General features: G+C 34.3%; 4 protein-coding genes, 1 non-coding gene and 1 pseudogene across 6 annotated transcripts; 5 read left to right on the forward strand and 1 right to left on the reverse strand.

Annotated features, from left to right (window-relative positions):
- The first annotated feature begins 1,776 nt into the window (after positions 1–1,776).
- LOC110411046 (Transport protein particle (TRAPP) component) lies at positions 1,777–5,439 on the forward strand. The gene is made up of 8 exons (XM_021421048.2): positions 1,777–1,973; positions 2,410–2,498; positions 2,733–2,796; positions 3,569–3,646; positions 3,839–3,915; positions 4,017–4,083; positions 4,167–4,274; positions 5,127–5,439. The coding sequence occupies exons 1-8, from the start codon at positions 1,902–1,904 to the stop codon at positions 5,154–5,156; spliced, it is 585 nt and encodes a 194-aa protein (XP_021276723.1). The 5' UTR covers positions 1,777–1,901; the 3' UTR covers positions 5,157–5,439.
- Positions 5,440–6,960: 1,521 nt separating this feature from the next.
- On the reverse strand, positions 6,961–8,881 carry LOC110411047 (putative CCR4-associated factor 1 homolog 7 pseudogene; annotated as a pseudogene). Its single transcript, XR_016350879.1, has 2 exons — positions 8,608–8,881; positions 6,961–8,486 (listed from the first exon to the last, which is right to left on the reverse strand). The product of XR_016350879.1 is annotated as a putative CCR4-associated factor 1 homolog 7 pseudogene (transcript).
- Positions 8,882–10,274: 1,393 nt separating this feature from the next.
- Positions 10,275–10,348, forward strand: TRNAT-AGU (transfer RNA threonine (anticodon AGU)). The gene has a single exon. It is a non-coding gene; the product is annotated as a tRNA-Thr (tRNA).
- Positions 10,349–10,546: 198 nt separating this feature from the next.
- LOC110410931 (RTF2 RING-finger protein) lies at positions 10,547–11,860 on the forward strand. Its single transcript, XM_021420876.2, has one exon. The coding sequence runs from the start codon at positions 10,681–10,683 to the stop codon at positions 11,710–11,712; it is 1,032 nt and encodes a 343-aa protein (XP_021276551.1). The 5' UTR covers positions 10,547–10,680; the 3' UTR covers positions 11,713–11,860.
- A 1,271-nt stretch (positions 11,861–13,131) lies between these two features.
- On the forward strand, positions 13,132–15,112 carry LOC110410868 (small ribosomal subunit protein eS12-like). Its single transcript, XM_021420774.1, has 5 exons — positions 13,132–13,242; positions 13,442–13,485; positions 13,892–14,180; positions 14,575–14,640; positions 14,824–15,112. The coding sequence occupies exons 2-5, from the start codon at positions 13,478–13,480 to the stop codon at positions 14,875–14,877; spliced, it is 417 nt and encodes a 138-aa protein (XP_021276449.1). The 5' UTR covers positions 13,132–13,242; positions 13,442–13,477; the 3' UTR covers positions 14,878–15,112.
- A 2,817-nt stretch (positions 15,113–17,929) lies between these two features.
- Positions 17,930–21,958, forward strand: ALDH11A3 (aldehyde dehydrogenase 11A3). Its single transcript, XM_021420773.2, has 9 exons — positions 17,930–18,259; positions 18,461–18,654; positions 18,756–18,884; positions 19,849–19,968; positions 20,089–20,225; positions 20,330–20,485; positions 20,585–20,963; positions 21,059–21,175; positions 21,264–21,958. The coding sequence occupies exons 1-9, from the start codon at positions 18,115–18,117 to the stop codon at positions 21,375–21,377; spliced, it is 1,491 nt and encodes a 496-aa protein (XP_021276448.1). The 5' UTR covers positions 17,930–18,114; the 3' UTR covers positions 21,378–21,958.
- The last annotated feature ends 5,214 nt before the right edge of the window (positions 21,959–27,172 follow it).

Genomic DNA, 27,172 nt, shown 5'->3' on the forward strand with positions numbered 1-27,172 from the left:
TATGTTATGACATTATTATGGTATGTCAATATATCATATTATTATCAATTATGGTATATTAACATGTCTTGTGACATAAAATAATAAATAATATTTTCACTAACTCAATTACTAGTTATAAAAATTTATTTAATTTAAAATAAAAATATTAAAAGTTTAATCAAATATAATAACATTATAAAAAAATATCTAAAATTTCATAAATAATTTAGAAGCTTCTCTGGATATTATGTCTTAATTAAAAGTAATGCAATAACAAATGAATAAGTAAAATGTATCAATTAACTTTATTGTTTTTAACTTTTGCCTATCTCTAGAATATGTAATGAATATACATTAACTTTGGTAAGTAGCATTTAAATGAGAAATTCACCTTTAGCTTAGAAATGGGGTATGCTTTTGGTTGTAGGGAAACATGTACAACATTTATAGCTAGCACCCAAAATTTATAACACTACATAAAAGCTAGTAATTGATTCCAAATATCTAAGTGCAATATGATTCATGAATACCTTATATTTTAAATTTTTCATTTTTTATGATTTTTCTATATATAAATATATTTGATGAATTAAAATTAGTTCATCACGGACATTGTCAAACACAAAGCTATAACAATTAATAATAACAAAGTTAATCTCAAGTTCAAATTACAAATTACAAAAAAAAAAAGAAAAAAATGAGATTATAAAGGAATGGAAAGAAACATCTAAAATTAATCTCGATTGAAAATAATTGAATTTAAAGTTAAAATAAAAATTGAATTTGATAGATTCATGTATTCGATGATTGAGAATTGCATGTAAACATGCACACCCATATTTACTTTTAAGGTAAAATATCATGATTTTTTAAATTTTGATCATAATTTTACATGAATTCATTAATATTTGAAATAGATAATCCGTCTAAAAAAATATATTTTGTTAGACTAGACATATAAGTCCAATCGTTAATCAATTATTAATGTTTTCGCTAGTTTGATGGCGTAGTAATATTTTTTGAATAATTTTACTTTTCATTAATTTTAAAAATATCAATTGATATAAGAAAACGTTGTCGATTGGCTTGAAAAAAAGAAAATTAGTGAAAAATACGGGAGAAAAAAATAGTATTTTAATTTTTTTTGTAAACGTAGTTTAAAATTTTTAAATAAATTGTTTATTTCAAATAGTAATGAATTTGTGTGAAATTATAATTAAGATTTAAAGAGTGAAATATTTTTCCTTTACTTTTTACACGATAACTCAATTGTATAAACAAAAAAAAAATCAAATATCGAAATATGTATTACTATGTCATATATTTATAAAATAAAAATTTAAGAGAGTAATCGTAAATCAAATGTAAATCCATATATTTCACATGAGTATTTAACTTTAAATTACTCTTTCTATTTTAAATTAAATGTTCACTTTTTAAACTATATAACATTTTAAAGAAAGAGTATTTTACTTTTTACTTTATAAATTTTATTATTCAAGTGCTCTAAAAAGCTAGCTGTCCGAACTAAAATTAGTATTTTAATAATATAATATTACAAAAATAGTTTTAATTGGAAAACTTGGATATAATTTTAAAATATTTAAAAATAATATGATGAATATTCAAATTAATCTTTTTAATATTTTAATGCAATAACAAACTTATTAGTATTTTTTTTAAAGCTAGGAAATTTGAAAAAAAGCAAAGAAAAAGGGCGAATAAAAGAGCGGGGGAAACGCGTGAGCGCGTGTGTGTTCGATGCGGAGAAAAACCAACTAGACCGGCGGTTCAAAACGGGCTTGCGTAGTGAAGTGCACACGAATGCTCGCTCGGTGCTCGCGTAGCTCATAGCTGATTCATTTTTCCTGCGATTTCTCAGCAGCCAAACAGAAAATAAATTTTCCTTCCAGTAGAAAATGATCGGAGTCGGGAAGATCAAGCAATACTCTAACGTCCTCGACAAGCCCCTCAGCAAGGGCAAACAAGAGGTTTCTCCTCTCCCTCTCTCTTTCTTCTTCTTCTTCTTCTTCTTCTTATGTTTGGATTCCTGTGAAAATGTAGCAAAATACGATGTAAAATTTAAACTAGAGAGTTACAATTTTTTGTTCCTGTTATTTTAGATAAAACTCTATATTCAGCTTCTTAGCAAGCAAGCTGAGTTTCAAATATTTTCGATCTTCACTTTTTTTTCTTGTTGCAATATTTGGGATCTAACTGTTTTATTTCTTTTAAATAGTATTATTTTCTCGTTGAACTATTTGAATTGGACATTAGTTGACAAATTCTGATCGAATCACACAAATTAGGGACAAACCCAAACTAACCGAATCAACAATGGCTTTGATTGGGGGATTTTTTTTTCAATTTGGATTCAAATTCCAAACTATACTTTTGCATTAATGGATGGTTGTGCTTTCATTGCAGGTTAGCTTGAGTGCATTTGCATTCTTGTTTTCGGAGCTTGTTCAGTACAATCAAACACAGGTTGATAACATTGCCGAATTAGAAAGAAGGTAGTGATACTTTTACCTTTGATATATCTTGCTTGAATCTTTCCATTGGCAACCGATGTGTTCTTGAGATTAGATTATTTATTGAAGAATCCAATGACAATAAATAAATGACAGAAAAGTAGAACAAAGAGCTCCTTATGTTTAATTATATTGCAAATATTTTTACAATGGTTAGTTCAGTCAGTGGTTCTTCTAGTGTGAATAAGTCTAATATTATTCATGGGAATGGATCAGGCTGGAGGATGCAGGGTATGCAGTTGGGGCTCGAGTTCTTGAACTTTTGTGCCATAGGGATAAGGTACAGCACATTCACAGATTATACTTGAGATGAGACTTCAGTAGCAATAAGGTTCTCCTGTTTAATCTTCATTACTGTTCTCGAGGTATTACTTGGAAGTTAGGATCTGACTTTTAAAAGCAGAGTTTTAATTCTGCTAATTAGGTGAGAAGGTCATGATGTAATACAAGTATGCCAGCCTTACTCACCTTATATGCTTGGTGGTGGTATGTGGATTAAATTTGCTTTCATTTTGTGTATCTTGGTTTGGCAATGTGTTCGCAATGATGTGTGCTCATTTGTATGAATATGTGTATTCTTCCATGGTGTCAACTTAGGGGTGTAATTGAGCCAATCTAGTGTCAGGCCGAAGCTTGGTCGAGGTTTACTTTTTGGTGCTTAAGCTTGGCTTGAAAAATAATTGAGCTACTAGAGCTTGACTCGATTAGGCTCAATTATGATTAATTTATATAAAAAGCTTGAAACTCAATAGCTCAAGTTCAATGTAAAAACTCAAATAAAAGTTAAAATATGTGAATAAATATTATATTTTATTTATATATGTATTAATATTAAAAAATTTTAAAAATTCAAAAGCTCGATACGACTCACGAGCCACTTTAGTCAAGTATCAACTTGTTACTCAAGTAGCCCGAGCTGAAGCTCAGCTTGGCAATGAATGAGTCAAACTCATGTACTCATCAAGTCAAGCCCTAGTAGCTCACGAGTAGCTTGACTTGTTTGCATCCATATGTCAGCACCAGTACTAAACTTGTGTTCTTTTATGCCACAGGGAAATAGAAGGGAGACTCGATTGTTGGGTATTTTGTCTTTTGTGCACAGCACTGTCTGGAAGGTGTTATTTGGAAAGGTAAGTCTGCAATCTTGTCTATTGGTGCAACAATTGAAAGCTTGTTGATATTGTCAAACAGATTTGTGTATTTTCCTATAAGCCTATAGGCATGGCAACTCTAGCTGGCTAACATCTTCAACATATGCTTAAAATCAGTGTAGCCTCCAATATAGTACATCTCTGACCTGCTCATTTTTCGTACTATGTTAGGTGGCTGACTCACTTGAGAAGGGCACTGAACATGAAGACGAATACATGATCAGTGAGAAGGAACTCCTTGTGAACAAGTTATGCATTGCCCACCACTTATCACTTATAATGCCATTGCTTCAGCTAGCTAGATCTCTAGTTTCAGATTAATGACCAACTGGTCTGTATTTCATTGTAGGTTTATTTCAACTCCAAAAGACATGGGGACTTTTAATTGTGGGGCATTTGTTGCTGGAATAGTGAGGGTAAGTGCTTCATTAATTATTTTGTTCGAAATGACTGATCTGGTGGATGGAAGCCCTTATAGCCTCTTTTTGTTGGTTGGAAGGGTGTTTTGGATAGTGCAGGATTTCCAGCGGTAGTAACAGCTCATTTTGTACCTATGGAGGGACAGCAAAGACCTCGGACAACTATTTTGATAAAGTTTGCTGAAGAGGTGGGCACTACTCTTATGCTCTTGCATCATATTCCCTCCTTAAACAAAGTCTGGTGTGCCCAAGTGTAGTTGTCCCATTTAATAAAAAGTATTGATGCTTGGTATTATGTTTGTGATTCATTCAATAATGTCTAGCTTACCTTTCTCTTAGTTTGTTTTGGACTGGGATGATTAGAAACTCAGTTTATTCTTATGAATAGATCTCTACAGCATCAAAAGAAGCATTTCCACTATTTCAGATTTAATTAATGAACTACTGGATTACCCAAAAATAATTATGAACTACTGGTAGAGGCTCAAAAGGAGTAGTGCTAATAGAAGAGAGTTGCTTGGGATATGGAAAAAAAAAATCAAGTAGAAAATTTAGGGCTTGGTTTTGAACACTTATTACAATATATACAATATATTTGAGTTCCCTTTCTCTGAGCAATATTCAGCTGGTCATGCAAGTTTCTTTTTCTTTAACTTTTCAAAAACATTTGGCACTGCTGTTGTCTGTTTCCACACTAACATTTTTCTATACCTATCATCATCATCATCACCATAACAGCATGTAAGGGGAAAAGTCCACATATGCTCTATTATATTTGTGAAGAACGCTTTAAAAGCCCAAAGAGCAACATGTAGCTTGCATCAGAATATGGTATTTTGGCTGCTATGTAGCATAGCATATTGACTTATTGTAGTGTGGATAACATGCATATTACTGAAGAAGGCATCTCCAGTTAGTTCTAAGTTAATGGTGGCTGCATCATAAACTAGCATTTTAATGTTTTCCCTGGGAATAGATTCTTATGTTCTGGCTGTTGCTAAAAACTTGATTCAAACCTGCTCCCTTTTTTCCTTAACCAGGTATTGCAAAGAGAAGCGAGGTTAGGTTGATTGCTATGCCTGGGTTATCTTTGAGTTGTCCATGTTCTGCAACACTGGGAATGGAACGATGAACTTCTGCTGGTTTGTTAATCTAACGAGGATTTCACCTGCCAATCACACTGGCAAATCTATATTCCTGTCTCTGATTAATGATGGTTGTGTATTATTCTTTATGGCATCGTGGTTACTGATATGATGGCAAAAGATTTTTGCAAGTGCAGTTGATGTAAAGTAAATGTTATCATTACTGTTAAGTTTTGTGTTAATATGAACTCAAATGGATTATTACTGAGGAGAATACGATTTGAAGGATTTGTCGCTTACTGATCCCTCCATTGAATGTAAGAGGGTGAGAATACAGCTTTACTTCGAGCATCATACCAGCACAGAGTGTGGAACATCATATTACCACAGTGACAAACACCCTGCATCTCTTCGTCTCTTTCTTATTTGCCACAAACTTCAGCTGTACCTTGCCTTGTTGCCGGAAACCGTTGCCAGAAAAACACCTCACCTTTGTCCTTTTCTTTGCTCCCTTCGACTGAAGCATTATTTTCTCTCAAACATGTACCTAAAATGGAAAGCTCATCCGTGGAGCATGAGAAGAAGAACCAAAAGGGAGCTTTGAGACAAAATTAAGGAAGTAACCACCCGTACTTGAAGAAGAAAGAATGAATACACATTTATTTCATCTTTAAATTTGTTGTGACGGCTTAATTCTCTCTTCTTCCATTTTTTTTTTTCCATTTATGGTTTTGATTCTTTGTTTTTTTTTCTGCTAATTGTGGAGATTATTATTATGTTGGTGAGGTTTCTCTCCTCTAATTATGGAACTTTGTTGGAGGTATTTTACACTCCCCAAATTCATAACATAAGCTTTTTCAAAAAAAAAAGAGGAGACAAAAACGAAATTGCAAATGGAAATCGAAGAATTAAAGGGAACTAAAGGTGCTGGAGTCCATGGGAGGTGGTAATGATAAGGGATCGGAATGCAGAAATGATGCGGGACATGGAAGGAGAATCGAAGGGAATGGCCGAGGCATTGGAAGATTCTGAATCTTTGCTAATTTGAAGCCAAACTTTTTGCATTATAGGGGTTGGATGGGCATCCGACTCATCATCCTACAGTCATCGGAGTCAAGAAGGTGGGAGAAGCCATTTCAAAATGCATTTAAGAAGTTTAGCCCCAATGGCAAGAAATAATCCTGGATTCAGGGTTGAAGGGAATAACCGAGGTATGCCTCTGATCGAGTCTGATTTTTTATTGTGCTGGTATATTTCCTAGCGTACGCGGACGGAAATATGGATCAGTTCTTTCTGTGACCAAATATCCTAACCCGTGATGTTTTTACAGGTTCCAGGAAGCTTTGGATGAAAATGACGAGAAAGAAGAGCTAAACGAAGACTGGGGTGAAGAGGTTTATAAGGCTGTGGTACCAGCTTTCAAAGAGTTAAACGAGTGCAACCCAGGTTGCAGATACCCTTTACGTGAGCTCTGAAACTTCAGAAAAGATTGTAATCTTAAAACCAAAGGAAGCCATTACTTTGTATACAACAGAGAATTGTCAGGAAACGCAGGAGGAGATGATGTAAGGTAAACCGCTGCATTGAATTCTATTATTCCTTCTTCAATGCAAATATTAATGGCTCAGCAAGAATATATAGCTTCAGAGAGTCCTGTGAAATCTTTTTCCCCCTCCTCCCCTCCCCAATTTTACTTCATTTACTTAATTGTGATGATGACGACTGATGAATCTTACAGTTTATTTCCCCTAATCATGTCCCCTTTTTCGCCTTTTTTAAGTATGATTAACAGTATCTTTATCAGTCTGCAATCTTTGATTCAGCATCTGCTTTGCAAAATAGCAGTGTCTTGGCATCAAATAATATAGCACTAGAACTAATTACATACAAGAAACTCAAGTTACATCACAGTTGCTCCTTAGCAAAGCTGAGTTATGGCTGTTGAACTGAGACACGATGAAATAATTGCAATGAAAGAAAGAGACATCAAGTAGAATTTGATCTTATACACACATTTGGATAGGGTTACCATATCAGTAAACAAACACATAGGAATAGGTCAAAGCCACCATGAAACTATCCTTCCACCTATTTTATTTGAATGCCGTTACTCAGAAGACCAGGGCATGACACATCTTTGTCAGGATTCTGGAAAGTAAGCTTAGAATTAGACATAAAATGTCAGAAGATAGGGCCTTCTCCCTTGGCTATTCTGAAACATTTCTATTTCTTTCCCTTCCTCCTCTCCCTCCACTCATATGCATTCTTTGCTAACCAACAAGAGTAAAACAAACAAGTATAAGAGGTCTACCAATATAGGCTGATTATACGAGAATTGATAGCAGAAGTAGATAGCAAAATGGAACACAAAATCTAAGGAAAAGATTTTATTTTCATCTTATTTCCATAATTCTGTGCTTTCTAATGTGTATTCTGTCCATTCTCAACACCAAGACCATACAAAACACCAGCATATTTCTCAGTCGACCCACTAAAGAAGTTTTCTTTCAATTTCATAAATGTACAACTAGTAAGCAAACTATCCGAACCAGCTTGGTGACAGATACCAATCCTCTCCACATCTAACAGCTCTGCAAGCTTGTTCAACCCGCCATGAAGGCTGTTGCAAAACTTCATCAGATGCTTGATATCATAAAGAGTAGGGAAATATATATCGATCAAACTAAAGAACTCTGCTTGTGTCTCGGGAAGATTCTTGCAAGTGAGCAACTTAAGCAAATACCCGAAATCATAACCACTATGAAAAGTCACCCAATGCACACTATCATTCAAAACAACCCCAGATGACATTAACAGTTCACTAAACCGATGGGCACTAACACCCTTTTCCTTGTTCTTCTTAAAATCAATGCCACTTTGAGATAAAAGCTCAATGGAATCATTAGCATAAACATCCTCATTGGGATCGAATTCACGGAAATTGAATTGCCAAACACAGAATTTATCAGTTCCACAAGTAGGTAAATTCCCTTTGTCATCAGAGAAAGTAAGGCCCAACTGAATCAATTTCAAAAGATCAACATTTGCCTTCAAAGTTTGGTAATTGTATTCAAAACTACTCTTGAAATTTCCTATTGGGCGAAGAACAATACCCGGGAACTCAGTGTCCATAGCGATGTAAGGGTACTCGTCCACAATATTTTTAATTAACTCGATTTCACTTCCTAGATTCTCCTCCCAAACTTCCCTAATGTGAATTGATTCACTCTTTGGCAAAATCGACATTTTTCTTCACCAAGAAAGGAACAACTTTCGATTCTATGACAAATAGCAAAAACACAATATCCTCAAAATCTGCACTAACAAAATTAATTAATTAGTACCCATTTCTCCAGATCAACAGAAAAACCAATCAAAACACTGAAAATTCAACAAGCTTGAAGAAAAAATTAAGGCAAAGAACATGAGATCTTACCAATGTCAGATTGGAGGCAATGAAATGGGAAGTAGATCGAAACTTGTAAAGGGATTAAGGGAGATGAAATGAAAGATGATAGAAGAGGGCTTATGGCAAATTTCTTATCTCAGAAGAGGACAATCTCAGGGAAAATGTTTTGGAGCTCAAAAATTTTCCTTTTCAGTAATGATGATCAATGGGATGGTGAAGAGGAAGAAAGCTTTTGGATAAAAGCTTTCCTGGTCTTCACATTGCAACAGCATGGAAGGGATAAAGAGAGAGAAGAGCAAAAGACCAGGCACTTTCTTATGAGTAGACAGGCTTTTATACCCCCATGTATACTTTTCACATCTGTTGCTTCAACTTTCACTGTTTCTTTTTCTTTTTTGATAATTTACTTTTTTTTTAACTTAATACAACTATTCTTTGAAGGTGAGCAAAATTAAATTAAATTATTTATTTATTCAAATCAAATATAATTTAAGTAAAATGATTTGATCTAATTAGTTTATTTGATCAACTGGTTTAAAATATTTAATTTAATTAATTTTTTATTCATTCTTGATTTGAAAATTTTTACACTAATTCACCTAAAAAATAAAATTAAATTTATATACATTATATATATTAATATATATATTTTTATATATATTAAGAAGAGTTGATAGTAAATTTAATTAATAATATATTTAAAACATATTAATTTATTATATATACAAATACAAATTATAATTGTAATAATTTAATTTTAGTTATATATTTATTTATTTATAAATTTGTATTAATATATAATTATAAATTATATATTTTAAATGCTATAACTTATATATTAATATTGTAATATATGATTGTAAATATTATACATATTAATATGTTATAATTATTACACCTTAATAATATTTTTTAATATAAAATATTATAAATATATATAATTATATAAAAATTATATATATATTTAATTTATATACAAGTATTACTATAACTTATAATAAACTTTATTTATCTGATTACACTTAATAATCTTATTAATTATCAACTTAATTTTTATAACATATTATTTATAATTAGTTATTATTTATACAAACTTTGATATAAAGTATTATAACATATAAGTTGTGTTATTAATTTCATATATACATAATAAAATTATATAATATATGTATATATATATATATAAACATATATTTAATTTATACATAACCATTGCTATAATTTATAATAGATTTTATTTATATGGTTACACTTAATAATTTTATTAGTTATCATCTTAATTTTTATAACATATTGTTTATACTTAGTTATTATTTATACATATTTTAATATAAAAATTAAAATATTATAACATGTAACTTGTGTAATTAATATCATATATATAATAAAGTAATATATTATATATATATATATTTAATTTATACATAATTTGTATATTTTATAATTATGAATGAAGTTTATAAATTTTAATATTATAATTTATAAAAAAATAATAAAAATTTTGATCCAAAATTTAATCGATCAATTTAATTTTATATTTAATCAATTTTCTAAAAATATTTGATCCATTTATTTTTTAGGCATGGTGGATTGAAGCACCTAATTCATCCATTTGCTTACCCTTAACAGGTAAAGCAGACTCTAATTTTTATTATTTGATTATAATTATATTACTTTTTTAAGACAACATAAAAGCTTTCATAGCTCAGTTGGTTAGAGCACCCGTTTAGTAAGCGGGAGGTCTTGAGTTCGACTCTCAATGAAAGCACGGCTTTTATCATTTTCGCTCCTACATGGGCTGGCTTAAATCTGGTCCCTTCTCTTGACTTCCAATATTTGGCTTGAGCCTGAATCTGGGCCTCCGATATCCTATTATCCACTGTCCCTTCATTTCCAATATTGGGCCTGCACAAATTGGGTCTGAGCATTTTCCCGATCATTTATATGGTCCCCTCCGCCTTTCTTTTTTAGTTTCCTTTCGTAGACGAATCGCCGAACCGCCGCCGTTTCGAAAGTCGGTGTTCCCCTCCGCGATCGTCTATAAAATTGACCCACAGGATTTCCCGCTAGTCAAATTCACTGACGAAATCTCCTGAAAAGATGCATCTTCAGTTCTTCGTCCGATCCCCAAATCACCAAACCCTGACCGTAGCCCTAGAACCAACCCAATCCCTAACGCTCCACCACCTCAAATCGTCTCTCCTTCCAGAGCCCCAATTGCTCTCGTCCTTCTACTTTACCCTCAATGGAAAACCTTTGTCCGATTCTACCCTTCTTCCAAACTCCCAACTCACCCCTCTCTCCACTCTCTTTCTCGTCCCCCGCCTCTCTGGCGGCGGTGGAGATGGCGGAGCCACGGGAGCCGAGTCCCGCGACTGTTATCTCAAGATGTACGCCGTTAAAAAGCCCGATAAAGTCGACCCGAATGAGCAAAGGCTCGGTAAGTGGCTCAATTGCGCTTTATCTAATGAACCCTTGAGAGAACCTTGTGTGATTGATAAATTAGGGAATATTTTCAATAAGGAAGCTCTTGTTCAAGCTTTGTTGGGCAAGAAATTGCCCAAAGAGTTTAGACACATAAAGGGTTTGAAAGATATGGTCAATATTAAGTTGTCGATAATTCCCGGGAAGGAATCAGATGCTGCCGATGGAGCTACGTTTCAGTGCCCCATAACGGGGCTTGAATTCAATGGAAAGTATAAGTTTTTTGCATTGAAGAATTGTGGGCATGTGGTTAGTGCCAAGGCTTTGAAAGAGGTTAAGTCATCAACTTGTTTGGTTTGTCATAAGGAGTTTGCGGAGTCTGATAAGATGGTGATTAATGGGAATGAGGAGGAGGTAGCTGTGTTGAGGGAGATGATGGAGGAAGAGAAGGCAAAAACAGCGAAGGAGAAGAAGAAAAGGGGTATTGATGTTGTCGATAGGGAGAAGGGTTGTGGTAAATTGGAAGGGAATGGAAAACTTGAGAATGAGAAGGCATTGAGTAATGGTGGAGTGAAGAAGTTTAGAGCTGCAAATTTGGCACCAGCTAATGCCACTAAGGAAGTTTACGCATCTATATTTACTTCTTCAAAGAAGTCGAATTTTAAGGAAACTTTCACCTGTAGATCACTCCCGCTTGGTCGGAATTGATGGTGCCAGTTTTATTCTAGTGCTTCCTTGTTAAGGTGATGTGTTGGTGTTTTTCTTTGTTAGTTCATGAATGGAGAATGTCGATGTGTTTTGAGGTTGCCATTCCCTCAGTGTACTTTTTCTTATTTATAAAAACTGAATTGAATTATACTTGTTTATCCTACAATTCTAGCATATACCTAATTTCATTTATGAACTGTCATAACATGCTTTATAACTGTTGCTTTGGTTTGGTATGATGGCTTTTGGAAGGCTGTGTTACCTTTAGATCCTGTTGTTGCTGAATTTGAGTTTTGTCCTATATTAGTTGAGTACAGAATAGGGGAAAGCATTAAAGATGAATCAACAATAGCTTTCAAAACATGGAATAAAAGAGGTGTTGAGAGTGATTAACATCAGTCCTCGGTATTCTTATGTAGTTCATATCAGATGAATCCTCTGATGGAATAATGTTGTTAAATATTTGTGTTGATTTCAAAGATCAATTGTTGGCGCCATGCTGGATTTGGATGGTTAGTTTTAGACATTTTCCTTATGATTTTATTATGTTGGTTGCTTTGTCTACCAAATCTTTTCATAAATTACAACTCTGCTTGAAGCCTGCTTGAGGTGTTCATTCCTGGTCATAGCTATGTTGAGAGAATTTGGTGCAAAGCAAGGGTATCTATGTTACTTGAACTTTGAATCATTGTAGTATCAGTTTCGTTTTCATTTCTTACCTTTCAACAGGGATATAAGTGCTATACATTAAAACTTTTATAAATCAATACATGTTGAAAATTTATTAATTAATTGATAAATTAATAATTTATTAATTTTTATATTAATAATAAAAAAATTAATTTATTAAAGTATTTTTTTTTTCAAAACATTAAACTAAATACATGTGTTATATACTGTGATTATATGAATATTATTTAATTATCAAATTATGATATATAATTTTTTATATATTTATTTAATTAAATAAGTTTATGAATATAATTAGTTTTATTAAATAGAAGTCAATAATTTATTTATTTTTTAATATTTTAAGATAAATATTAATATTTATCAAATTTACATTTTTAAATTTAAAATAAGAGTTTTGTTTTTTTAGTTTCTGAAAAATAAAACGTAAGATATTTTTTGAAATCAATTATGGTTTTTCTCATTAACTGGTAAGATATTTTGGGTAATCAATGATTGTTTTTCTCATTAACTGATAAATTATTTTACATTTGAAATAAATTTTTTATTTTTTAATAAACATAAATTTTGAAAATATTTTTTTTAAAATTTATTTTACTTTAAAACAAACAGGCTTAGTTTTATTAAAAGCAGATAAAGCAATAAGGAATGGAACTCGGCCCATTCGGGCCGAAAGAAAGCAGAAGAGGAAAAAGGCCCACGGCCCATACAACAAAAACAAAAATAAAAATAGGGTTTGAGAGGCCGTCTGCGTTATAAAATCTCCACTTTGCTAAACCCTTCCCATTCCTCCGCCCCAGCAGATTAGCGCCGCTCTTCAGTTTCTTCACTTCTTCTAAGGTTAGCTCTCTCTTGTTCTTTAACCCTTTTCCTGCTAGTTTGCTTTGATTTCTCTGATTTAACTCGTCAAACGATCCTTTTGATTTCTCCCACCAAAAAGAGTTACTGAATAACAAAGTAAAATGTTTTTGCTCAGCTTTCAGTGTCGTACTGTAAAAGATCTGTTTGCTTGACTTATTTTTATTTCTTTTGGCACCAGGAAGCAGAACCTCTGATCCCTACTTCAGCTCAAAAAATGTCCGGGTAAGTGACAAGTTATTCCTATGTAAAGATTTAGGCCCGTCGGTCGTAGAATATAAGTGGTATTTCCATTGTATTTGCCCTGGTTGTTGGGTTTGTTTTAATATCTCCATATGACTTCTAGTTGCTTGCATTTTCCTTTTATACACTTTGGGTTTAGTTTGCTTTAAGCGTAGAATGAATGGCAATGGTACTTATTTTATGCTAGGATGTGTTTACTCTGTGTTTTATTTGAGATGTTTTGCCTGCTTGTTTGAATTGTTTAAGATTTGTTAGAATGGGGGAATCAAAACATCTTAGGATTTTCTGGGTATTTGTGTATTATTTCTATCTTTGAAAGGTATAAGCTTTTGTGTTTTTTTATATTATCTGCATGTATTTATGCTGTTTTTGTTTATTTCGTTTCCAGAGAAGAAGTTGCTGTTGCTACACCTGAGGTACCAGTTTCAGCTGGTGAGCCAATGGACATCAACACAGCCTTGCCCCTTGTGGTGAGGAAGTCACAAGCTCATGGTGGTCTTGCACGTGGCCTCCATGAAGCTGCCAAGGCAATTGAAAAGAACACCGCACATCTTTGTGTTATTGCGGAGGACTGTGACCAGCCAGATTATGTTAAACTGGTCAAGGCACTCTGTGCAGATCACAATGTTAAAGTGCTAGTTGCACCGAGTGCAAAAACTCTTGGCGAGTGGGCTGGTGTATGTGACATGCCATTGCTCATTAATATTTTATTTATTTCCATGCATTTCAGGACATGCTGAGGGTGCTATCTGATGTTTTAGTTGTGTGATTTTTTACAGTATGTTAGGTTGTTCTTAGTTATATGGCAGATGTCAGTGATTCTTCCTTATCAAATGTTCATCAATATGTTTCGGTTGAGACTTTAGAAAAAAAAAAATATGAACTGGTGTCTGATTGTATGATATGAAACATGAGTTATTTCTCAGCTCTCTCTAATTGGTGCTCAGAAGCACACCCCTATGACCATGTAACTTTTTCCTCCTCTGGGAATAACGTTGCAAACCCACAATTACGTTATGCTGCCAAATCCTAATGCTGTAAATGCTAATTGTGTTTTAACTCTGTATGCAGTTGTGTAAGATAGATTCTGAGGGGAAAGCAAGGAAGGTAGTCGGTTGCTCTTGTGTAGTTGTGAAGGTATGAACATATGCATGGAAGTACATTCCAGTTTACTTTGGCAATATTTGTTTCATCAATATGTTTTCTTCCTTTTCACCGTATTTTGGCTAGCAATTTGTAGAAAACTTTGGAATGCATATTCCTAATTTTATGACATTCCTAATTTTATGATTGATGGGATTTATTTTTTTTCCCCTGCAGGATTACGGGGAACAGCACGAGGGCGTTGAAGTTGTTCAGCAGCACAAGGATTAAGAAATTCATTAGAGGGGGGTTTCTTTACTAGAAGCAGAGTTCATGTTTTTGATCGTTTATGATGTTTGATAGTAAACCAGAGAGTACTTTGCTTTTTTTTTTCCTCAAAATTGTCATGAGATTGCGATGCCCAACTGCTTGTTAATTAAGTATGCTACCCCTTTTACCTTTCTATGAACTTAAATTATTGGCTAAGGACTTGCAAACCATTTTGAAATCCAACAGTGTTATCTGATGTTGCGTCCTTTTTTCATTCGAACTCACCAAAAGAACTCTCTCCCTCTCTTTCTTGCTCACAACACAAGATAAATAGTTTGAGGTTGTTTGCCTTATAATTGGGAGTAGGGCCTATCTAAATTCAAATCAAGATGATGTCTGGTTATTAAGCCAATATTTTCAGGGTCGGTTTGGTTGGGCCGAAATCATTCCCGGGAATGTATCTGAAGAATATTTTAACTAAAGCTTTAGTAAGAACTTAAGTCTAATTTCAGTATTTTAACTCCAAGTACTATGCCTAATCAAAGCCTCACTAATCATCAAAGTTTGATGCTGTTGCCAATGATGATTTTACATTGCATCTAGGAGCTCTTCAATTATTTGGATGTGGGATTTATGGTTTTCCGTTGAGATCAGGGTTCTTTGTTTGGAGCGTAACATCTTCCATTAGTATTTCAAAGTTTATTCTGATACTAATTCATGGTCCACATCAATGAGCTACATCTTTCCCTATATCAACAAGGGTCTACTACATCATTCTTTATTTCAACAAAAGCTCATTATTTTTAGTGACACATTGTTAGTATCTTAGAGTTTACTTTGATTTTGATTGTGATGATCCACATCAATCCTTATGAGATATTGTCCAATTTAACTAGTTAGCTTCACAATTTTGTCTCACAAATATACCTCGTGGTTTAATAGTGGTGTGAAATTACCCAACATCACTTTAGTATATAGTCGATGTGGGATTCATGGCTCCCCTCCCTTGATTCTTTATTGGAAACTTCTTTTGAACGTGGGATTTATGACTTTAGTCGCTGAGATCATGTATTCTCTTTAATACTGTAACATCTTCCTCATTTTAATAAGAGTTCACTGTCTTTGTCTCAATGGCACATTGGCTGTGTGATGTCATGGTCCCAATGGAGAGTTATGTAAACCCCACATTATATGCTCCTAGCAAGTAGAGCCATAAAAATCTCACATAAAAAACAAGCTCTTAGAAATGAGTCAAGGGAAAATGTCATGATTTTAAAAAAAATCATGAATCCCACATTAAGTGTGTACTAAAGTGATATTAAACATTTAAAGTTTCACACCACTTTCAATTTATGAATTATTTTTCTGGTATAAAATTATGAGTTTAACAAGCATGAAAGTTGATATGAATTGTGACAATTGATATTTAAACTGATTCTGAAATATTAGATACTCTTTCGGTAGAGTTGTAAAATCTACATCAATGTCATGATCTCAAAGGGATCTTGGTAGCACTATAAATCCTACATTAATACTCTTTTGTGAGACAAAGCACTATGAAACTAGCGAGTCAAAACGTAACGGACATTACAGCGGGTTAAAGTCAAAGGGGCAAATCCAACTTTTGGGCAAGACAGTCACTGCAATTTAACTAAAAAATGGTAGTTGTTGTTTGATGGGCTTTTGTGGGTAAATGGATTTGTGTGTCAATTAGTTCTATTAGCATGGTCAGGTTTTGTCGTCCATGGAACCTGAATTTTGTGGCTCGAACTATAAGGTGATCCTACACCAAGAGGCCGACGAGGTTTGTCAACCACCAACTATGCTTCGAAGCCGCCCGCTTCATCTTCCACCTACCTTCTATGATCCAGCACTACTCCTTCTGCTTTGAAATTAATTGATCCCTTTGATTATGAGTGGCCAATTTGGAAATGGACATTTTCATTTTAAGAAACGTATAAAACGAGTTCGAGAAGAACATGCATCCATCCCCTGCAAAAACTGTGTTTGAAGTGCTGTTAAAACTCCAGCTGGGGGAGGTGGGAGACTTTGGGCACAGAATTTTATGCAGGATGAATACTAGGTAAGGTATGGCAGTTGCATGGTGATGGATGAGGATAACAGTTTGCTGGTAAAGGGGGGATGCCCATCCCCCTAAAGGATAAACCGACGAATATATTCATTGCTTTAATCAGTCGTGTGGCTGTCTGCAATTTTCATCCTGTTTCACATGGCAGATAAACTCTCACACACACATCCAATTAATATTCCATACAATGGGAAAGGTATTGAATATCATATTTTTGGAAAGAATTGCTAACATTAAACTGTAGATGGTAACCATAATCGAAACTGTTGAATGATATGAGCTCTTGTTTAATTAAATCATGGTTTTTGAGTGTTATTAACTCAATTAATACCATTAATAACCCAGAAAATACATAGCTTCATCATGAAAGCATAGTGCCATATCTGATTTTGGGACAAGTTGGACGACAGTGACAGGGAAATGGGGGCATTTTACATAGACAAGAAACTACCGTTTGTTTCTGATAGCAGCAAGCGAGTAGAAGAACTTAGTTTCCCCAGGTTGCATTTCTTTCCTATCACTTCCGTTTTCTACCTGGAGGCACAAATTCTAACCAACTTGGACTCATCACTATGTTAAGAGCGGATAAAACCTGTAAAACTAGTACAAGAAGAAGAAGAAAGAGGAAGAAGAATGGCTCAACTCTCCATTAACTTTCCTGTACCTTCATCCATTTCTGCTATTTCTTGTCACAGAATAGGAAGAAAGGCTTCATTAAGTTACGTGAAGGGTAAAAGAGAGGAGTAAAAACCCAAAACAAGTTAGAGCTGAGTCCACGCCGAGAAAAACGAGGCTAACTAACGTTTTTCATTGTAAGCTACTGAGTGGTCAGGCGCAAGAGTGACGTTTAGCGACGAGAAAAGGGTTAGAACCATTTACTTCTAACTTGGCACAATGTGAACCACCTAACGCAAAAGTCCTTTGTCCGAAGTAGCTGGAACCAAGGGAAGGCGTGGCTCACCTTCTCCCTGTATATTTATATTTCTAACACCAAACTCACACCAGACACTCACTGCCTCACCTTTCATTCTCTTTTCTCTGCTTCTCTAGCAAATTTTCTTTGCTCTTAGAGCAAGGAAATCTAAGGAAACAAGTAGACAGAGTTCTTTTTTTTATTTCCTTTGTTCTTTCTGCTGGATTTTCTTTGGTGGGTGAGTTTCTTTTTCATAATGGCTGGGACTGGAGTGTTTGCAGAGATTTTGGACGGAGATGTTTACAAGTACTATGCTGATGGAGAATGGAAGAAGTCTTCTTCAGGGAAAGCTGTGGCTATTATCAACCCAACCACGAGAAAGACTCAGTACAAGGTTCAAGGTAAACAGCTGAACTTGTAGAATCACTGTATTCTGCTAAGCAAGTGATCATAAGCATGCTCTCATTCAAAATAATCTTACCAAGTTTTGCTTTTCTTTAGAACGATGGAGTGTTTTTTTTGTTCATTCCATTTTTGCTAGCTGATGCTTCCATTTGAAACTTAACTTTGTTCCTTAACGAAATTGTATGGTGCTGAAACAGCTTGTACACAAGAAGAAGTGAACAAGGCCATGGAATCTGCAAAAACTGCACAAAAATCATGGGCTAAGACTCCACTTTGGAAGCGAGCAGAGCTCCTCCACAAAGCTTCTGCCATCCTGAAGGAGCATAGAGCACCTGTTGCGGAGTGCTTGGTTAAGGAAATTGCAAAACCAGCCAAAGATGCAGCTTCCGAGGTATAAACAATTTGTTCTAGCTTTCGTCTATGCTCTTCTTTAGTTCAGAAGTGAACAAGTCATCTTAAGGGAATTGGTTTTGATGTTATGGTATCGTGAAGGTTGTTAGGTCCGGGGATCTTGTTTCTTACTGTGCTGAAGAGGGGGTCAGGATTCTTGGCGAAGGGAAATTCTTGGTTTCTGACAGTTTCCCCGGGAATGAGAGAACCAAATATTGCCTCACCTCCAAGGTAAACTTTCTTTTCTTATTCCATTTTAAATTTCTTCAGGTTCTTGTCAAATACTAGTATTGAACTGATATAGATTACGAAATCGGTTCATTCCAATATTTAACTCAACTAGATATATTGGAACTCAGAGACAACAACCTGCATATCTCGATGATGTCATCTGATAAACCGTTTTCTTTTTTCAGAATGTTCCGTCAGGTGGAAAAACATTTGTATATATATACATCTATGTCTAATATTTTAATTTAGCCTAGGTCCAAACTTACTAGCTTGACTCATCTAGCCGTACTGTTCAGACTGGTATAATGACCATAAGGTGTATCCATCCACATCTAGTACATAATTTGGGAAGGGATGGATGGGAGATTTTTAGTTGATCTCGATTCTTTTATATGCAGCAGTCGGGCATCTTTGCAAGTGCCTTTCTTGCCTATGCTTGAGTAGCATGAGCAGAGAGTTTGTTGTGAGTGGCAATCTCATCTGATCCTGTGACATACTGAGAAGATAAGGTCCAGAGTACTAAAAGCCAACCTTTCGAAATGATCTTTTGGATTGCTTCCCATTGCATTTGTGTTTCACCATACTCCTAAGTTTCCATAATTCTTTCTGTTACTTCCTTTTTCATCGATTCATCAATGGAAAGTTCCTGTTCCATTTGTTTAAGTTCAATGTAAGATGTTTTGCTTTCAGATTACAAATGTAACTAATTAAGAAACGCGAATTCTGATGCATGATTGGCTGGGAAGTTAAGAAGCACATACGAAACTGAATGAATTAATATAGAGCTGGTGTAATTAGAAACGCTTAACAAAATGTTAGTCCTGCTCTGGTTGATCAATTTATAGCCAATTAAGATGGTTAAGGCTTTGACTATATAGTATGAACATGACTCACCTATTGTTTCATATCTTATCAATGTTTTGATGATGTAGTTTATGATATAAAGTTGCATCTTAAACTGCAGATTCCACTTGGAGTGATTCTAGCCATTCCACCATTCAACTATCCTGTCAACCTGGCTGTTTCAAAAATTGCACCGGCATTAATTGCTGGAAACTCCCTTGTACTCAAGCCACCAACACAGGTATTTTCTAGAAACAAGCTGATAACACATGTTGAAAGACATATCTCAATCGAAACAAATGGTGTCCTAAAATTACTTCTTGGAACAAAACTCTAAATGTCTCCGGTAACCTTCTTTCAGGGTGCTGTTTCTGCTCTCCATATGGTGCACTGCTTTCATTTGGCTGGTTTTCCCAAAGGGCTCATCAGCTGTGTGACAGGGAAAGGCTCTGAGATTGGTGATTTCCTTACCATGCATCCTGGAGTAAACTGTATAAGGTAATTCCAGTTCATCTTGTGGCCACCATATTAGCTCCCTAGTAATCTTCGTTTTACTATATAGCTAGTCATACAAATATAACTTGCATCCCCATTTTGCTCAGCTTCACTGGTGGAGACACGGGTATTGCAATCTCAAAGAAGGCGGGAATGATCCCTCTTCAGATGGAGTTGGGCGGAAAAGATGCCTGTATTGTACTTGAGGATGCTGACTTAGATTTGGTTGCTGCAAACATTATAAAAGGAGGATTTTCTTACAGGTTAAATGGAAATCTGTTGATGTGACAACACTAACTCTTTTCATTTCTACTATCCATTAATATATAGTCTTAACTCTTTTGCACCTACAACTACCACAGTGGTCAAAGATGCACTGCTGTTAAGGTTGTCTTGGTGATGGAATCTGTTGCTGATGTTCTGGTGGAAAAGGTGAAGGCAAAAGTGGCAGAGTTAACAGTTGGAGCACCGGAAGATGACTGCGATATCACTCCAGTTGTGTCAGAGTCATCTGCAAATTTCATTGAAGGGCTGGTTAAGGATGCCAAAGAGAAAGGAGCTACATTTTGTCAGGAGTACAAGAGAGATGGCAACCTTATCTGGCCATTGTTGTTGGACAATATTCGACCTGACATGAGGATTGCCTGGGAGGAACCATTTGGGCCGGTTTTGCCAGTTATAAGGATCAACTCCATTGAGGAAGGAATCAACCATTGCAATGCCAGCAACTTTGGACTCCAGGTACCCATGATAAACTTATCAAAGTGCTGAACATCTCTCTCTTTCTCCCCATGAATAGTAGCTTGATACTGGAAAAAAATGCATATGAAATTCAGGGATGTGTCTTCACTAAGGATGTCAATAAAGCAATATTGATCAGTGATGCAATGGAGACGGGGACAGTTCAGATCAATTCTGCACCAGCTCGTGGACCAGATCATTTCCCATTCCAGGTAAATAAAATTCACAGGGAACCCCACCTGGAAATACTTTACTTCTTACATTTGCTTCAAGAACTTCAACAAATGCTTTTGCTAACAGGGTTTGAAAGATAGTGGAATCGGGTCACAGGGGATTACCAACAGCATCAACATGATGACCAAGATAAAGAGCACCGTCATCAACTTACCCACCCCATCTTACACCATGGGTTAGTATTGCCAACTAGGAAATACATAATATCAGAACCAGTAATTTTAGATAGATAGTACAATTGTGCAAGTAAATTTTGTGTTTTAGACTTTATTGCCTAGTGAAAAGGGATGAATAATGGGGACACAGAGCAGCAGCCAGCTATGTTGTGCATTACTAAATGTAGCACGTTCCTGCTGACTTAGAAAGGAAATTGGATCTGTTGTTATCACTAAGGTCACTGCTTCTTTTCTCAGAAGGGTGATTATGGTTAAAGAAGAAAGCCAAAAGCTTTGCAAATAAACTGCTTTGACATGTGATTGCTAGTGTTTCAAAGAGGGTAAGTTGGCTGGTTTCTTGACCAAAGAACAAAAATCATGCAGGCAATGGACATTCCAAATTATGAGGGGGCGTGAAGGGGGCTGCATCTGTCATCCCTATCCTCATCAAATTCCATCATCCATTTGTTCATGATTTGCAACTTGGAAGGAGTTTTGTCTCCATTCTGAAACCACCACCCTCTGTTTGTTGCACTCAACTGTGACAGTCTTATCGAAAAGGTCATCCTTGCGTAAAGCAGGTTTCAAATGATTAAAATAGACAACTGCACTAGTCTACTTTCTACGCGCAAGAATGATAACGGGTAAAGTATTCGTTATTTTTTAAATATTTATATCTAATTTTTATTATTTATCAAAATATCTAAATCTTATAATTATCCGTATTAATATTAAAAAGTTAATATAAATGTGAATGGACATTTCCATTCCACTTGCAGCTGCAAATCTGGTAATAAGCAGCCCAAAAAGAAGACACCCAAAGTGTTAACAACTGCCAGGGATATTGCCTAAGCCCAGGCAAAAGCCACTTATGCCTTTTTGGGTGGAAATTGTCAATCTCCAGTTTAGTCAGGGTGATGAACAACTTGTTCAAATGAAACCCATTCCTAGGCCCAACTAGCTTTTATCCATAAACAATTTTCTATCATTGAACCCCATGGGTTAATGATTTTCCATTGCTCAAAATTAAAAGACAATTCATTTTTCTCCAACCCAATTTCCCATGATTGGCTAAAACTTTCATGGATAACAACTTGTTATATCTTATCCAATCTCCTCACCATTACATCACATTGAAAGGAGTCTTAATCATAAGGATGACTGTTTTTACTCTCCACATAATCTTTAATAATTGTTGCATATCTTTTTCTGGGGAAAAAGAAGAAAAGAATCCTCGGGCCTTTTGTTTATTTTACCTAAAAATTATTCAAGGAATGTAAGCATTAGCATATACATACATATATATATATATATATATATATAATTAAAGGGCAAGTCAATTAATGGAGCCCTGCTCCTTAAAAAAATTCCAAAAAATACTGGTTGATGCTTAACTACCGTATCAATGGCCCACCTTTAAGACCCTTTTAGGCCATTGAAGGATTCCCATTTCTTTAACCATGACCATGAAATTTCACCCACCCGCTTTTTACCCAAGTTTTCAGCTCTACTTTTTCTTTCAATCCCATGGTATTAAAATATTGGGAATGGGATTTTGATTACAATATTGAAGTGATTTTATGCTTCAAAATAATGATTATTAAGTGGGTATCACAGTTTGAAGAACTTAATTTATGGGGTATTAAAACACTAATATAAAATTTTATATGTGCATCCTCTCACCCTTCTTCTGTCTTTAATGACACATAAAATTAAACAAGTATATATTTTGCAGAAAGCAAAACCCTAGAGTTGACTATCACATAGTTTTTTTATAATGTTTAAAAAGCATGTTCCTCCCTTTCTTTTGATCTTTATCACATTGATGGAGTGGCGCTAGAATTCACATGTATTAGTTCAAACAAAAAAATAAAGTTTTTAAGTTAAAAAGATGTATTAAAAAACAAATAACGCTACAAAATTTGATCGAAATATTGATCATTTACTCTCGAAGTATTAACATTAGACTCAAGAAAAAGCTAACACACCCCGACTGCTGTCATAAAACATGTGATTCTTTAAAAACTAGAATCAGCATTCTAACTTAAATTATATATTACTAAGATACTTAGATGTTATTAAGCCTTTTTCTAATATTATTTGTTGCATAATTTGACCTGATTATAATAATTTATGCTACAATCAGTTCGCTTTCTGCTGAGGCTGATCAGCCAGGCTGAAGAGATGAGCTCCAATGCAGCTAGAAAAAGGCTGCATGGTTCTCATTTTAATGATGCTAATCCAGTGATTTAATTAAGTAAAGTTGGCATGGAATGAAAGCTTATGATAAAAGAGAGAGAGAGAGAGAGGAGACCATGATTTTCAATCATGAGAATCAATGGACACAGAGCCCTTGATTCCACTTAAGCTGTATATATATATATATATATATGCTTCACTCATGTTGAAGCTACATCTCTGAAACCTGGAATATTTTGATAAAGAGCTAGGTTCTGAGTGTAAGCAGTATGGAGTGCTGAACTTGACATGCATTTTTAGCATGTTGGCAATGATTGATTGAACGTAAATGGAAATGGGTATCATGAAATTTGATCTTTCCCATCCCCTGATCACCCCATATATCCTATAGCACGTTACTACCTTTTTCTTTCATTATACCAAATGAAGCCATTTGGCAAAGGGAATCGGTATTCAGAAGGGTATCTCAATACATGGAAACACACACACACACACACACACTATAGAAAACATGCTTGTTGCTTCGGAATTCCATGACATTTTCTGACCTAAGCAAATTATATTGGAATATATAAGATATCATACTGTTTATTCCTCTTCACTAGTACTAGTAAGATAGGCCTTTTGCCATCATCAGGTAACTGTGTTCATTTCATTACAATAATTACTCTTCCTCGGAGGTTGAAACACGTTTCCAACCACACATCCAAAGTTTCTACACATCAAAGGCAAAATTTCAAGTCTCTTTCTCAATCATGTTATCAGAGAAACAAACTTTATAACAAATGGGTTGACTAAATGACAGATGGGTTTTAGGTTTTTTTTATAATAATTTCTTCTCCGATATGTATATCATGTCTCCAGTCTTGGGATCTTTAACCCTCCTGCACCTTTACTAATAAAATCTTTATTGCTTTTCAAGAAAGCAAATTTATTAATCTTCCTCTTAAGCACCAATATGTTAACAACAAATAAGGGTTAGATTAGATAAGGCTATATATATTCCATTCCAAAAGAAGAACCGGTTTCCCATTAGAAAACTCATTGATGATTGTTTTAAAAGATAAGCATGTCTTAAAACTTTGGGTTCGTAATCAAAACTGGGCGTGGCAGATATATATGTGTAGGTTTGTGGGTGGGTTTGAGGTGTAAAGAGAGCTAATCGCCTGAAGAAAAGTGGACAAAGACAAGGACATATACCAACAAAAGCAAAAACTCATCTCTCTTTTCCAATGTTTTTCTTTCAAACTGGGTTCGATCGTCTGTCTTTCAAAGTCTTCACACCCCCTTTCCACCAAAGAATATTTTTATATTTTTGTAGGCCATCTTAATCTTTTTTTCTTTTACGAAGATTCCAATCTTTAATCTAAAATCTTTTAAAAAAATAACAACCGTTAGACTAAACTTGACAATTCGAACCAAGGAATTGTGATCCATGCCTGTAAAGTTTATGGCAAACATGATTAATTAATTAGCCATAGATACGAGAGATTAAGAGAGTTAATTGAACTGTGTGAGGCAATTAATGGGAGATCAATTGCAGCCAAATGGGGGATTTCAAGATATATTGTTGAGGTAATTATATTGGAAAGCTTTTGTCAAAGGTGCAGCAGCAACATTGCAGAAGAGATGCTGAAACTTATGAAGCAGATGATTTTTCAGTTGACTTTCAAAAAAAAAAAAAGTAATTATGGAGGGCTTTCTGCACATGGCACATGCATGATGCAAGTGAAGAGTAATATTGCTGGAAAATTAACCCTAAATCATGTTAAAATTTCATTTATTTCCTGTGATTAGCAAGAAGAGTATGAAATGTAATTAATGATTTGTAACCCAATGAATTTTTTAAGGAAAAAAAATAAAATTAAATAAAATTAAATCATGTTAAAATTTCGTGATAACTCTTATGAAGCCGAGTCCATTAGATTATTGCTCTGACCCTTTAAATGAAAATATCTCTATGCTTTGATAATATTCTTGTGGTGGTGTAACTCTTGACCCCATTACTAGTTTTGTATCAGCTTTGAGGCAGATGTTTGTTGAACCTGTTCCTCTAATTTTGTCATGTTTTCCCATGAGTCCATGACATGCCAAAAACATGCAGGGGGTTACAAAGCCATTGTCCTTCGTATATATTTTGGTGTTGTCTATTCACTAGAACAGATTCACGAATGCCAAAAGTCAAAAGGGCAGGGGTGTAGTACTCGAACCACCAATGACAATCCCCTTTATTAATGAAATTATTTGACTGAATGAAGTACTACTTCAATTGTGCATCTCGTTTTATGTTTCTTCTAAATTTTAATATAAAATTTCTACTCTTCCTAAACAGCATGAACACCGACTGCAAGAAAAATGATGATAAATGCCAATAATGATGAATGGGTTAATGGCAGAAAAGATTGCAAGGAAATGATTTAGGACGTACACACCATGTTTGCATAGCTACATATTCCACCCAAATATTGCTCTTAGTCAAAGCAACAGCTAGGGTTTCCAAGAAAGTTCTTGGGGACAAATTGTGATGAAAGATTATCAGAATCAGATGATCGTTTTCTATTAATATCCTCCCCTATGTGCTTGCCTCCGTCATTGGTTGCTTGGTAAGCTGAAATTTCATATGTATACAGGTCGAATGTAATCATAATTGTAAGATTCATACAACTAAGATGGTATCTTAATCATGCATAAAATCGTAACAAAAGCACAATGTGATCATGCTTTGCCTGGTTTGGTTGTGGTTCCAGCATGCAAGGTTTGAGCATTTGAGGAATCACAGGACATATATCATATACAATAAATAATTGTCGACCATGCAATCCTTGCAATGAAACTGAACCTTGGAGGTTGTACCAGGATCCATGAGTATTGTCAGGTTTTTGATTCTGATCTCTGGGGTTTTTCTTTTGTTAACATAAAGAAAATGAAAGAGGGTATGTTGGAGATATCCTGGCCAGTTTCTTTATTTTATTTATTTCTTTATTGGTTTGTTTACTGCACACCACCAAATTTTCATTTAGTATCTCTCATCGGGAATGCAATTTTTTTTAGGTTTGGGACTAAAGATGTACATAACTTCACGTCTGATGGTGTGATTCCAACATTATTTATTAAAAAAATAAAATTATACAATTAATTTATATATTTTGTTTAAGTAATGGATTTAATTTTTATATAATAATTTATAAAAATTAATTTTTTTATTTTTAAAATTAATTGGTTCAATCATTAACAAAGTCACTATATCGATTTGCTATTGAATATGATGATATGGTATTAAGAATGATGCAATGATTATTTTTATGTACAATAATTATTACATCATTATTAAATAACATATCATCAAATTTAATATCAAATCAAAACAATCAAATATTTAACACCGTTAATAATTAAATAAATATTATCAATTTTAAAAATTACGATCACTTAATTTTTATAAATTATTACATAGAAATAAAATGTATCACTTTAACAAATAGTACAGTAATTAATTACATAATTTTACCAAAAAATATATGAAAAATGATTACATTACTTGAAATTATATATAAAATCTCCATTGCATTGAATCATTCATTTATCGAATGGAGATATTCATTTTGATTCGGATTTATCTCA

Source organism: Theobroma umbraticum, unplaced genomic scaffold (assembly GCF_002168275.2).
Source record: "Theobroma umbraticum cultivar Fairchild unplaced genomic scaffold, ASM216827v3 scaffold_56.0, whole genome shotgun sequence".
Classification (NCBI taxonomy): Eukaryota; Viridiplantae; Streptophyta; class Magnoliopsida; order Malvales; family Malvaceae; genus Theobroma; species Theobroma umbraticum.

Coding starts and splice junctions, on each gene's coding strand:
- ALDH11A3 (XM_021420773.2), top strand. CDS start 18,115: ATGGCTGGGACTGGAGTGTTTGCAGAGATTTTGGACGGAGATGTTTAC. Junction 18,885..19,848: donor AATATTGCCTCACCTCCAAG/GTAAACTTTCTT, acceptor CTTAAACTGCAG/ATTCCACTTGGAGTGATTCT. Junction 19,969..20,088: donor TACTCAAGCCACCAACACAG/GTATTTTCTAGA, acceptor ACCTTCTTTCAG/GGTGCTGTTTCTGCTCTCCA.
- LOC110411046 (XM_021421048.2), top strand. CDS start 1,902: ATGATCGGAGTCGGGAAGATCAAGCAATACTCTAACGTCCTCGACAAG. Junction 3,916..4,016: donor AAGGAACTCCTTGTGAACAA/GTTATGCATTGC, acceptor ATTTCATTGTAG/GTTTATTTCAACTCCAAAAG. Junction 4,275..5,126: donor TGATAAAGTTTGCTGAAGAG/GTGGGCACTACT, acceptor TTCCTTAACCAG/GTATTGCAAAGAGAAGCGAG.
- LOC110410931 (XM_021420876.2), top strand. CDS start 10,681: ATGCATCTTCAGTTCTTCGTCCGATCCCCAAATCACCAAACCCTGACC.
- LOC110410868 (XM_021420774.1), top strand. Junction 14,181..14,574: donor CTCTTGGCGAGTGGGCTGGT/GTATGTGACATG, acceptor CTCTGTATGCAG/TTGTGTAAGATAGATTCTGA. Junction 14,641..14,823: donor GCTCTTGTGTAGTTGTGAAG/GTATGAACATAT, acceptor TTTCCCCTGCAG/GATTACGGGGAACAGCACGA.